The sequence below is a fragment of the Arachis duranensis genome, chromosome 7 (assembly GCF_000817695.3).
Source record: "Arachis duranensis cultivar V14167 chromosome 7, aradu.V14167.gnm2.J7QH, whole genome shotgun sequence".
In the NCBI taxonomy this organism is placed as follows: Eukaryota; Viridiplantae; Streptophyta; class Magnoliopsida; order Fabales; family Fabaceae; genus Arachis; species Arachis duranensis.
In genome coordinates this window covers 54810054-54824215 of record NC_029778.3, presented here as the reverse complement: position 1 = coordinate 54824215, position 14162 = coordinate 54810054, and the positions used below count along the sequence as shown (strand labels likewise).

Below are 14162 nucleotides of genomic sequence, written 5' to 3'. Positions count from 1 at the left end.
TCCTCCATCTTGCATGTATACAATTTGGATTTTAAGTAGATCCTGTTAGTTAGAGTCTTCGTCATGAAGTTACTCTCTAACTTTAACCAGACGCCTGCTGCAGTTGCTTCTTCGTTCACCAAGAAAGCAACATCCCTCTCAAGGCATAAGATTATTGCAGCCCGTGCCTCAAGATCTAATTCTTCCCAATCCTCATCTTTCATTTTCTCTGGCTTTTACTCCTTTTCTGCCAGTGCCTTGTATAATTTTTATGATATAAGCAGATTTTTTATCTGTATCCTCTAATAAGAAAAATATTTTTTTCCATTAAATTTTTCGATTTCATATTTGCCTACTTTGACATTACTACTAGTAGAAGCCATTATATTCAAAATTGAATTTTACCACTCAAATAATGAATAATATAATGTTGGCTCTTGATACCAATTGTTGAGTCTGCAGCGGAATTTTCACTTCTAATAGCTACAAAGTAATATGAAATTGAACACTACTCACAATAATGCACTCGCTATATAAGAAAAGGAAATAAAATAAAATAATAATAATAATATGAAAAGAAGATGTGAGTATATATAGTTGTTATTGTTGATGATATCAATTACAATTCTTGAGACGTATATATAGTATCTCTATGCTATAACTTCAACGAATAGGAATAAAATTCTCCGACAAAAACTCCTTACTAAACATTTTGAGTTCTCTTCTATTAAAACTCAATTTTAATTTTACTTCCTAAAATTACTCTTATCCTTCCTTTATTCTCACAGTTTCACCTCTTTCCATAGTTCCCGTTCTACTTTCCGTTGACACTCAACTTCTTACTCAAGCTTATCCAATTGTCTATCATGACCATGAACCAAACCTAGTATCTCAGTGGGATGTGGAGTTTCTTTTTCTTCTGATGGATATATCTCTGAATGAATCTGCCTCGGTTGGGGGTTTCCGGATATTCCTTCTCCGTGAGGAACGTGCATTCTCTCCCGTGGTGGAGGTATTGAGAGTGCGAGGTCGTCCTATTGAGATTCGAGTTCTGATTCAGACGCCGTGTGACCATCTTTATATTGATGGTCCGCTATTATCAAGGTTGAATCCAGGTCCCTGGCAAAGGTGCCAATGTTCCGAGGGTTACCTGAAATGTTGATTTGGGCTTGAACGTAAGGTCCAAACTCCTTATGAGGTAGCATCCAACTTGTTCTCGTGTTGAGGCACCACCGTCCGAGTTCCTCGTAAGGAGGTGGGGGTAGTACCTATAAGAGACTCCGATGCTTAAGTTAGCAAGGCCTTTAGGCAGGTTTTTAGTAGATTAGAACGTAAATTATACCTAAGGGGTGTTAGTATATTTATAGTAGAGTCGATAACTATTTTTGTTGGAGTAATTCCACCTTTGGTGGTGAATAATCGTTCCCTTTATCTTGGGAGTTTGTTAGAATCTATCTTTTAGTTGAGAAAGAGATAGTAAGAAAGATTCGCGGAGACAGTTACTTACTTGGACAAGTAGAACTAGTTTCTTTCGCGGTGTCCGACCTCTTCAAAGAGGTTGGGTATAGATTGGAGGCCCGGTCTTTGGGTTGGACTCTTATTTTTATAGGACCTGACTTTCGTCAATTTGAACCAGGATATGAATAATATAGAATAAAAAAATATATAAAATTCAAATGACAATATTTTGAACCTTTTATTTTAAATTAAGTAGTTTTTAGAATTTGAAATTATAGTTTTTTCAAACTAAAAATCAAAATATTATGTTTTGAATTAGATTAAATATAATTTAAAATTTGAATAGAATGTTTCTAGCACTATGTTATCTTTGAGAGATGTAAGCATTTGCTTAAAAAATTAATATGTTAGTAGTACTTATATGTATTTTTTTTATTTATTCACTATTTTTTGCAACGTCATTGCGAAAAGCATAACAAAAGTCCATGTCTAAAATATTATAATAAAATGCTGAAATTCTGTCAACAAAAATCGAAAGAAACCTGTTATTAATTATTCTACTAATTAGGTGTATTTAATACAAATGGCAGTGGGACCTCGAAGACTGCGATCCTAAGTTGTATTGGGTTTTTTAACTTTTTATATGTCCGGAAATTGTCTCCTATATCATGTTTAAACATAGCACAAAACCAATCTCAACTCTCGACAAGTGTCATCTATAGGTGTAGAAGAAATTTTCTATCTACACCATAGCACTCGCCATGTATTTTTGGTAAGAATTTAGTGTTGTTAAATCTGCTCTTTGAATTAGAAGACCAATCTCTTACAACATTAGAAAAGAATGACTTGCACTACAGTTGTCAGTTAAGTCACTGTATCTTCACTAACTAAATTTCCAATCTGATCCCACTCTTTGTTCTAGAGAAAAATTTTGCAAAACCATTTCGACTCTTCTCAGATCCGACATGGTTTGGTGTGAGGGCAGCCAAAGAAGTTGATGAAGATGACAAAGGCTGCAAGCTCTCTTCGTTTTTGTTTAAGGATTGGCCAGAGCTCCCAACAGCCAACCCTGAAATATTGGAATCTCTTTTCGGTGAAAATGTGTCGTTCGAATGCAGCTTCCATAACTCGCCACTGGCTTGAGCAACAAGCGACGGACTTGCTGGAATGCTAGCAGTGTCAATAAAGAAATCTTCCAGTGTAGCTAGGGATTTTAACTGGTTCCCCAGGGAAGCTATTGTTTTCTGGCACTCCGCAAGCTTTCCGGCAGCCAGAGCTAGATCCTCCTGACATAGCAGAGATCATATACATTATATGAGTTGGCCAGAATTTGAAAGTCTTAGATAGACACCATTCCATCACCTCAAACTTACACATATTCACAATAAAAGTGATTTTATTATGAGTTAGTGTTCAAGAACTTACTCGCATATATATATATAACTACTTCCTCCAAGTTATGTAAAAGTTTTGCTAGGGAGTGTCCATAGAATTTGTTATGGAGCTAAAGTGGAGTATTTTATAAAGAAAATGAAAAGTTTAAGTTTCTAATCCATTGAATGAATTAAGCTCTTCAATTTTTCCACTTTTGGCTCCTCCGTTAGCAAAAATTAAACAATGTGCCGAGTGCACAAGCCTCCCCACCAACCTTGTGAGGTCTGGAGAGGGTAGTTGACCTCAAGACGCAATAACCTGACGGTTGTGGCAAATCCGAGGTTCACCAGCTATTTTTAGATAATAGGAAATTAAGAGTAGTAAATGATGACCAACCTGCTTTATCTTCTTTTCTGCATAAGAGCTACTTGTTGATCTAAGTATCTCTTCCTGCTTCTTGCTTTCTAGCTGTTCCTTCAAATCCTTAAATTTCATTGCAATTTCTTCTGACACAGCTCTTTCTTTATCTACCTCTGCTTCTAATAAGTCAAGCTTTGCAGATTTGGATTTTAGCTCTTCCTCCAAGTCCTTACACTTGGTCATGATTTTATCTGAAGCAACCCTCTCCTTATTAACCTCTGCTTCTAATATGTCAACATCTGCAGATTTAGATTTTAACTTTTCCTCCAAATCCTTACACTTGGTCACCATTTTATCAGATGCAGTCCTCTCCTTATTAACCTCTGCTTCTAATACGTCAACCTCTGCAAATTTGGTTTGTAGCTCTTGTTCCAACACCTTACACTTCATCGCAATTTCTTCGGACGCAGCCCTCTCCTTATCTACCTCTGCTTCTAATACATCAACCTTTGCTAATAATGTTTGAGCTTCTGCCTCCATGCTAATCAGGTAATTTTCTATCATTTCTTTTGATTTGTAGGCATTTTCAAGTTCCTCTTGCAACTCCTCCACTTTCTTTTCTGTGTAACTCATCTGACGCTGCGACTCCTTAATAGACTCTTCACTTTTCATCAAAGCCATCTCTAGTTCAGCTTTTTCCAATTCAACCTTCTCTAACTTCTCTCTTAGTTCATCCATTTGTTTATTCATGATCTCAAACTGTGCTCCGGGAGAGCTTTTTTCAATAATGCAGTGATTGTCAACAACTGACTCCTGGACATGGCTTTCATTCTTGGTCTCAGGCAATGCAACAAGTCGTTCCATTTCAAGAAAATCATCCATGAGATCAAGTTTAACAGAATTGGTTGGAGTTTGTCGGGACATTTCATTCTTAAACTGATCAAGCTCGACTATTAATGCAGATGCCCATGAATCAGAACAACTCAGCTCACACTTGTTCGGGTCTGAGCAGGTTGTCTTGTGGGTATCAATCTCAACTGCATTAAGTTGCTCCCCACTGTCTGATTGACTGTCTGTGAAAGACTCAACACAAAACGAGGATGAAACAGTAGATTTATGATCATTAACTACAGAAGCTCTTGAAGCAATGCTCTTCAGTCTCCGGCACTCAGCCTCCAGCTTGGCTATTTTCTTGATGCTTTCTAAGTGTTGCTTGCTAGCTGTCTCAGCAGCTTGAGTACTTAAATCTCTCTCAATTGTCCTCATTTCCAGCTCCTAATTTGCTCTGGAGCTCAGAAACTCTTCTCTGAAGTTTAATTTTGGCCAATTCCAAGTCACAAGTCCGCTGTTCTATTGCATCACCTATATTCTCTTCCTGCTTTTCTCTTGTCTGTCTTAGCTGCCTAACACACTCCTTAAGTGCACCATCCAGATGGGTGACTCGATCTTCAAGAGTGGAACTCTTGTGAGTTGCTGCTTCAAGTTGCTTCTTCAAAAATGACACTTCATTTTCAGCCTTTTCCCAGCCTAAAAAAAATCAAATTAAAAGAGAATCCAAAAGCAGGAGGAAGAGAAGAGAGGGTATACCAAGAAACAATAATAGGAAATTTTTTTTTTATTGGTGTCTACGTGTAAGTCTTTACATGTGCCCCTTAATCTATATACCATTCCGATTGAAGTTTAACCTTGATTCCGAAAAGTCCTTCAATCCTAATCCTCCAACGTGAAGAGGGAATTATTGTTAAATTTGCTGCTAATTTAGCAGCTGCTGAATTGTTTTGTAGGCACAAGGCATACAACAATGCATATCTAAAAGCCAAGGATGGAATGGTAATCGAACAATATTTTATATTCATCTGTTATTTATAAAATTACTCCAATGTAATAGAGGAATATCTACTTATCACTAATTGTACCTGCAATGGCTTCTTCAGCAACTTTCGCATGCTGCTTAACCAAATCTTCTTTGGTATTGACATTGACGAGTGCTGCAGATAGCTTCTTCGACATAAGATAACCTTCCTCTACATTTTTTATATTTTCATTTTCTCCATGTTCATCTTTCTCTAGCAAACCATCGTTCATCATACCTGCAGTAGATAGAGGTTTTGAAGTTTCTACAGGCAATTGTTCATTAGAAAATGAACAATTTGCATCATTTGCCCAGGCTGCGGTTTTTGAGGTGACAGCAGGGGACAGGCTACTTCCATTTGGAGATTCCTTCGATCCTTCCTGCTTTCAACAATGCAAAATTATTAGAATTACCAGAATAAAGGAAAAAAATTTAAACAAACTTTATTCTCTATGTGAATTTACATGCCCGAAACAATCATGATAAAAATTTACTCCTAGTTGATGAAAGGCATAAATAAATTATATGATAGTATAGAGCATATTCAATGAACTCAACATATATCAAAATGGGGCTATATACTGGCTACTATATATACTGGCTGCAAAATGAGAACATAGTTTCAAATAAGTGAGCATGGCTGCATCAAACCTGAATCATCAATGAGCGATGCCTTCAAGTGATTTATTCAAACAAATCATGTCAAAATTAAAAATGAAATAAACAATTAGGTACCTGAAGATTTCGACTCAAGACTAATTAGCCCCCGAAGAAAAAACAGTACCAGTTTCGTCCTCCACGATAATAACCGGTAGACACGTTATGTCCTTCTATCAATTCATCACGTAAAACTTAACGGTGGTGCTTATATGTACCGTTAACTACTGTGACTTGTCTATTTAAGAAAAATTGTTATGTAGATAATAATTTTTGGAGAGAAACTTCACCAATTTTAGTAGGATTTGTGATAAATAAAGAGCAGTTGATAAAGGTTATATATGGAAATTCAAAAGATAATGAATGTTTCACTGTCCAAAACTTTTCATGCTCATGTGACAGCAACAGGACATGCACCACTATAGATAATGAAATACATGGGCAACTCCGTTTCGTTTTGCACTATCCATTTACGAAAGGACATACATGTCCGCCATTTACTATCGTGGAAGACCTAATTGGTAATTTTTTTATCTTCAAGGACTAATTAGTTTTAGGTCGAAATCTTCGAGGATCTAATTGTCACTTTACTCAATAAATAATTTTAAAGTAAACACCCAATTTGGTCCCAAAGAATTTTAGATTAGACACTTTAGTCTTCAACAAATTTTTATTTTTTAAAGGACCCTGAGGATTCCTCTCATTGGACAGATTAGTCCCAGAATCGCTTTGAATCAATTTTTCAATATGCGTATTAGACAAATAAGTTCCTAACAAATATTATTATAAAACAATCAGGTCCTCAAAAAATACACTTCAAGATCCTCTTCAAAATGACACAAAGACCAATCTGTCCGACAAAAGTAATTCATGAGGACTTTCAAAGAATAAAAATTTGTTGGGGACCAAAATGTCTAATCTGAAATTCCTTATGGATCAATTTGGTTAATTATATGTAATTTTTATCTTTTGAGCTTGGGAGTTAGGAACAGAACTACAGAAAGCCAAAAAAATCATCACCTTGAGTTAATTTATTTCCCCATGGCTACACTTAAAGCATAAATTTAAAGGGAACAATTAGTTGTGCCACCGGGCTTTAGTTCAAAAACTTTCTTGAAGGAATCACTTTTTGTCACATGAGGTTACACAAAACAAGAGACAGGAAAGCACAACCACTGAAAAGCTCTGTTAGCATTCCACTAAGTGGAATGATTAAACTCATGCAATAAGGTAACAAGCAAGGAATCTCAAGTTTACCATACAAGAAAGGAACCAAATAGGAATCTAAACATTGTAATCAGCTTATGAGACATCAAAAAGGAACCAAACTCTAAACACAAACCTCAGAATGAGATGATGCTGATCCTGAGCTATCGGTTTCGCCAGGACCCTTCTCGGAAGAGTTATGTTTCCATAACCATCTCTTCTTATCCATCAATGGGTCCAACAATCTAAGTATCTAACGTTAGGTTGAAATTGCAGCGAATTTATCTGCAGCCATGAATTGCAGGCATTATAAAGAGGAAATAAATATGAACAAGCAAGAGCTCGAAAAGTTTTCCAGCTTGTCAAAGAACATAGACTTCTATACAAACCAAGGAAACAAACACACTTAATATATTCAGCAATCTCATTAATTTGAAAACATTTAAAACACAAATTTTATAAGAATGAAAGAATAAACCTTAGTTTTTCATTAAAAAAATAAAAGAAGAAGAACAAGAAGAAGAAAACATTTAAAACACAAATTTTATAAAAATGAACCTTAGATTTTTCATAAAATAAAATCAAAGAAGAAGAAGAAGAAGAAATCCTGTACCTCCGTTATCATGGGCAAGATTCCCCCACTGTTCTTGAAACACCATGGAAACCCCAATTTCATTTGTTTCTCCTCCTTCTTCTTTTTTCTTTTCATTCAAAGCATTTTATAAAATTCAAAACCGAATAGCACCATTTGTAGAAAATTTACAGAACCCAACGTAATGAAACAGTAGCCTGATGCAGAGAATAGGGGTAAAAAAAAAAATAAGACCCTAACTTGATGTAGCCATTTCAGCTCTATGAACTGAAGTGGCTTCAAGCCTTCAAACATTACCCAAAAAATAAAATCTGCAGTGACTTTTTTTTTAAAATAAATAAATAAATAGCACAACACCACAACTACATAAGTATATAGCAGCTAGAAGAAAAAACAAGAGAGTAACAAACAAAATGAAATTGAAAAGCCAGCAACAAGAGGTAGTCAAATCAAATACCTCTGATTGAGGCCAACTCAACAAAATAATATATGGAGGCTAGAAGAGAATAGACGAGATTTATTTTATTTAAGCGTGTAGAAGCAAAGGAAACAAAGGTAGTTAATGACAACAATAAAATAATTGTAATTAATTTCTAATAATAATTAAATGGGGAAGCAGAAAATCTGTAGTTTGTCAGTAACGGTAGAGCATTCCATTCAAAATGGCAGCTGCCTCTGAAACGGTGGAATAGAAAGCAGATACATGGATGGAATTTAGAGGGAGTTTTCTTCTTTGTTTCTTTTGCATTTTTTTTTTTAAATTAAAAGGGGTTTGATAAGAATACCTTAACAGGCTAAAACTTGAAATTTTTAAATAATTTTAGAGTAAATCACTAATAATTTTTCGAATTGTTAAATTACTGACAAATAAATCACTAATAAGTGTAATTACCCGTGTCATGCACGTGATAAAATTGAAATTATAATTTTAAATTATTTTTTAAATTAATTTAAATGATAATAATTTAATTAATAAAAAAGTAATATATTATGCATTTTTTAATCTAGTGTTAATTGGATTAACTCTAAAATACTTATTAATCGATTTTAATAATTTACTTTCTTCAATAAATCATACATATATACTGAATGTGATCATAAATAATATAGAGATAGTTAAATCCACCAACAAATATATTGGCTATTATCACACTATAAAACAAATTAAATATAAAGACTATTAGCACTTATAAATCTATAAAATCGCACGGTCTTTAATTTATGCAAGGATTTGTTTATCAAATAAACTTAAAATATAAACAAAAAACATTTATAAAATGGACCTAGCATCACTTGAAAGAATCATGGAAAATAATCAACTTACCTTATCATTCATGAGAATCATTTCAATGGAAATACTTGCTAGTTGCTACAATTAGGTAAATTTATGCCATTATATTTTATTAACATTTATGATTAATTCAATAGAGATACTTACTTAATATATATGTTATCGACATTAATTATATGCCAATATTTTTAGGAAAGAGCTAAAAGAGGATATATATATATATATATTATCAAATTTAATTATGACTTTAAATAAATAAAATAGATAATATTCAATATTATTTTTTTCTTTTTTATATTCAATATTTACTGTAAATATAAAAAGTAAAATAATTAATGAAAAATATGAGTAGAAAATAAAAAATATTAATTAAAATTCAATTTGTTATCTAATTAATCTTGTGTCCATACGATATAACTTTACGAAAATATTATGAATCACAACCTTTTTTATTCTACAAAAAAATACTATATGTAGCTTTTAGTAGTATAAAAATAATTATAAGAATTAATTATTAATATTGATATTAATCACAATTGATTATTGATACCCTAATTTTTTTAAAATATATTCTACTTTTTTAAAATATAATGCATGTACCATATAGACATTATTATTATTATTATTATTATCTACTAATTGATATCAATTAAATGGGTCACTATTAATGTGTGTATCAACTATCTCCTAATAAAATTATTGCACTTGAATAAGAATTAGAACTATATCAATTGGTATAATTAGAATGATTAAAAATATTGATTATTAATAAGTAGTTTAATAACGCATTAAATATTGATTTGATATAATTATAATGAAGATATTTTCTTAAATTAATATAATCATGCATTATTCTTGAGCTAATTGTAATATAATTAGAATAAATTTATTTGAGAGAAAAAAAGAATTCACGTAAAAAAAATTTAATTTGACTAATAAAAAAGTAACATTAATTATGAATTGTTAACTAATAAAAAAGTAACATGTTATACATTGTTCGTTTTTTTAATCTAGTGTTAAGTATACCAACTCTAAAATAATTATTAATCAGTTTTAATAATTTATTTTTTTTAATAAATCAGACATATATACTTAATGTAATCATAAATAACCTAGTAATACTTTTTACCAACAAATTTTTATATGTTGTTTTACCATGAAATAAGAACATATCAAAATCAGCTTAAAATGAATAACAAATTATTAGAGAATTCTAATGCACAAAATTCTCTAATAAATAATAAATAATTTAAAACTACAAATATTTATTTAATACACTATATATGCTAATACTAAGAGTATTTTCTAAAAAGATATATTCGTAAATAGATATAATATGATTACAAATATAACATAAACAAATATGTTAAATAAAAAGTTAAACCAATATGCTTCCCATGCCAATGTCTTTATTAAATTTTGCAAATTAGAGAACAAATATGTATTCAATTGTTTGGTGATCACATAAATAATTAAATAATTGAGTTGTAAATTGATCTCAAAGTGTGTAGTTTATTTTTTTCATTTCTAAATAAAAGCAAGAAGTAGTGAAATAAGTAGTAATATATAATGAAAAAGATAAAATATTTTGCATATGTATAGATAATTGTTACAAAACAAAATCTTATTGTGAAATATTAAAATTTCACATACTCCAAATCATGAAGATCAACCACAATATAATGGTCACTTCTTCTTATTTTTGATCATGATATATATAAGCTCTTCTTTTTCAGTCAAGAGTCCAATAACATTTAATTGAAAAAAAAATGAATTAAAAGTATTAAATTAAGGAAAAATAAATAAATAACATAATAAATTACAATTAAAAATTTTTTACCAATTTATTTTATAATAATTTGATTAATTTTACCTATATATATTTGTTGGTAATAGTTAAATCCACCAACAAATATATTGACTATTATCACACTATAAAATAAATTAAATATAAAGGCTATTAGCACTATTTTTTATTCGTGCAAGGGTTTACTTATCAAATAAACTTAAAATATGAACAAAAGATATTTATAAAATGGACCTAGCATCACTTGAAAGAATCATGAAAAATAATCAACTTATCTTATTATCCATGAGAACCATTTCTATATAAATCGTCTATTCTTGTCAAATTTAGATAGGACTTTTCATAACCTTATATAAATTTTGTTAAATGATTCTATATATATATTACGGTAGTTTTTCTTAATATATATACATATACATAAATAAAAAAATATATGAATTATATTTTGTTAAATTCTATGTTACTGGTTATTAAAAATATTTAAATTATATATATTAATTTTTTATTATAATTATTTCGTTATATATATATGATTATTTTTTATTCTAAAATGGTGCAATAATTTTTTATTTTTTATATCCATATATATTCATCAATTTCGACCACATTCATACGCATATTAACAGTTTTTTTTAATAGTGATGTTTTAATTTTTTGTTTTTCTTTTTTTCACGTATCTTTCTTTTTTTTTAAATAGTGATGTTTTAATATTTATTTTTTTAAATACGTTTTTCTTAATAATTACATTACTAATATGAAATATAAAAAGGAAAAAAAGTGATACATATATCCAAGAAAGAAAATAAACTTAAAAATTAGAAAAAAAAGAAATTTTATATTAAAAAATATAAAAATAATATATTCAAAAAAAATAGTCATAATATATAAATTGAGTCAACAATTTAAATTTTTCTAAAACTAATTTAATCAAATACCAATATTAGAAATATATTACTTAAATAATATTTAATATATTCTAATCCTTAGACACGTATAGATTAGAGTCCTTCTCGTAACGACAACCAACTGAAACAACATCGTAAGTTCAAACATTTAGAATTCGTGGAAATTCAGACCATTCTCTTGTTCTTTGAAAACCTTCTGTATCCCTGATAGAGTTGAATCGCAATTCCTCTTATGGAAAAAGAGTTAAGAAGGTGGTTTTGATGTATTGGAGACCAAAATTCGGAAGTCACTATTTATATCTGAGTGTGACACCCATTAAACCCGAAAGGCCAAATAAAATAGTATCTTTGGTTTTATTCTCATTTAATTTTAAATCAAAAATAATAATGACTTATTTAATTCAACATTTATGATAATAAATGAGATGACTATTATATAAGTCATTTAATGTAAAATAGCTTAATTTACGATTATAATTAATATATGTATTGCCTATAAATAGATTAGAAAAAAATGATTTCGTAATAAAATAATCATTCAATTTGAATTACAATTAATTGATTGATAGAAATTATAATAAATTATATGATATTTAAATAATTAATCAAATCAATGAGTTGATATCATTAACTTATTATAATAAATTAAATTTAATGAGTTAAAAGAAATAAATAAAAAACACCATAAAAAATATGCCACAATATTTTTATCATTAAATGCAAAAATTTAATTTTTATATAATAGAATAGATATTTACAAATTATTATATTAAACACAGACTAAAAAAATACACTAAACAAAATAAAAGCATCAATGGTATAATATAACCTAAAAAATCACTTAAATTAAAAAAGAACCTTGATCAATTATAGTAAATCTATATATGAGAAGTAAAAGTAAAATAAATAATTAAAAATAAAGTAAAAAGAGTAATTAAAAAACGTAAAAGAAGATAGAAAAGATAATGTGAGGAGTAGATAAAAAATGTATTGTAATAGAAGATTAATATAATTAATTAATACAAAGAATGAAAGAGAAAAATTAAAATACAATCTTATTAAAAAATTTCAAAAATAATATTTTAAAAAAGAACCTATTAATCAACTTTTATAAAAATATTATAAAAAATTTAAATTATCTTCAAATAAAATAATAGTACCCTTAAGAATTATCAATCAAAATAAATAAAAAAGAATTAATATAAAACAAAATCATAAAAAAATATTAGCAAAATTAAGATAAAAAACAAAAATAAAAATTACAAATACTTTACATAAAGTACAAAATAGAGAAGGAAAAAAGGGATATATAAAATAATAAGATAATAAATTGAATTAATTGAGTTCATTTATTTTATTGCTTTATATATTATTTATTAAATAATTTAATATTTATCTCGATCAAATTAAATAATAAATTAGTTATAATTAATTTGGTTTAATGAATCAAACAAAATTTAAGATAATTTGATATTTACCCTAATTAAATTAAATATTTGAAGTTATGATTAATGTAATTTATGAATCAAATAAAATATTAAATGATGAAATATTTATTCTAATCAAATCAAATTACATAATTGATTAGTTATAATTAATACAATTGAATGAATCAAACACATTAAATTGAAAAATAATTTAGTTAATTTGTATCTTAAGGACACATTTCAAAAATATTTATTTTTCAACAACTTTTATAAAAGATTTTTTATAATATTTTTAACCTATAGTCTAAAAGTACAATTATAATAACTCATTGAAAAGTACTTAATTAGTTAATATAAATAATATAATTGATATAACTCATTTGCTATACTTTCTAAATAAATAATGAAAAATGCACGTCTCAATTTTTGTTAAAGTAAAATAAAATAAAATACATAAATTGAGTATATATAAATCTGAAAATTATAAAATTTTATTAGCAACTCAAATAAATTAGTACCATAAAACTAAATTTAATGTCTATTTTAAAAATAATTACAGACCTTTTATTCTTTTAATTATTACTAATTTAAATAAAGTAATACCTATAACTTATTTTGTTATCTATTTTAAATAATTAATAATATTCTATTTTTCTAATTATTTACTTGTCTTGTTTATCATTTATGCTTTCAATCAATTATATTAATAAACAAATAAACTAAATTAACTCCGATTATACTTGGACTATTGAACAATTTAACATAATCTTTTTAATTTGGGATTAACTACTAACGATAGAAAATAAAAAATATAGAGTAATTCAATATTATGAACATTAATTATTATTGTGAAATAACCTAAAATCATAATACAATTTATTTTTAAAGAAATAATCAAGTATTATTGTTAATTATAAAATAACCTAAAATCATAATGCATTTTATTTTTAAAGAAACAATCATTCATTAATATCTATAAATAGAAACTATCGTGCTTTGATTAAAAATATAAGGGATTAATTACTATTCATTATTAATAATATATCGATTATATCAAAAAGTAAAAATATAATTTTTCGCATTTACACCATTAGAAGAATTACCATCATGAGTAAAATTTTGTCAAAAAATATATATATTAAAAAACATATCTATAAAAAATTATTGTTACAATTTAATAATTTTTCATGCCTTACAATAATTATCTATAAAAAAATATATATATCTTGAAAAAATTATTAAATAAATTTATTC

At 28.2% G+C, this 14162-nt stretch overlaps 1 protein-coding gene across 1 annotated transcript; it reads right to left on the bottom strand.

The window, feature by feature from the left end:
* Positions 1-2013: 2013 nt before the first annotated feature.
* On the bottom strand, positions 2014-8175 carry LOC107459067 (filament-like plant protein 2). The gene is given in 6 exon segments (XM_052252195.1): positions 2014-2723; positions 3208-4447; positions 4449-4698; positions 5088-5403; positions 7023-7171; positions 7936-8175. Coding segments are annotated over 5 exon segments (2298 nt in total). The 5' UTR covers positions 7116-7171; positions 7936-8175; the 3' UTR covers positions 2014-2324.
* Positions 8176-14162: the final 5987 nt, after the last annotated feature.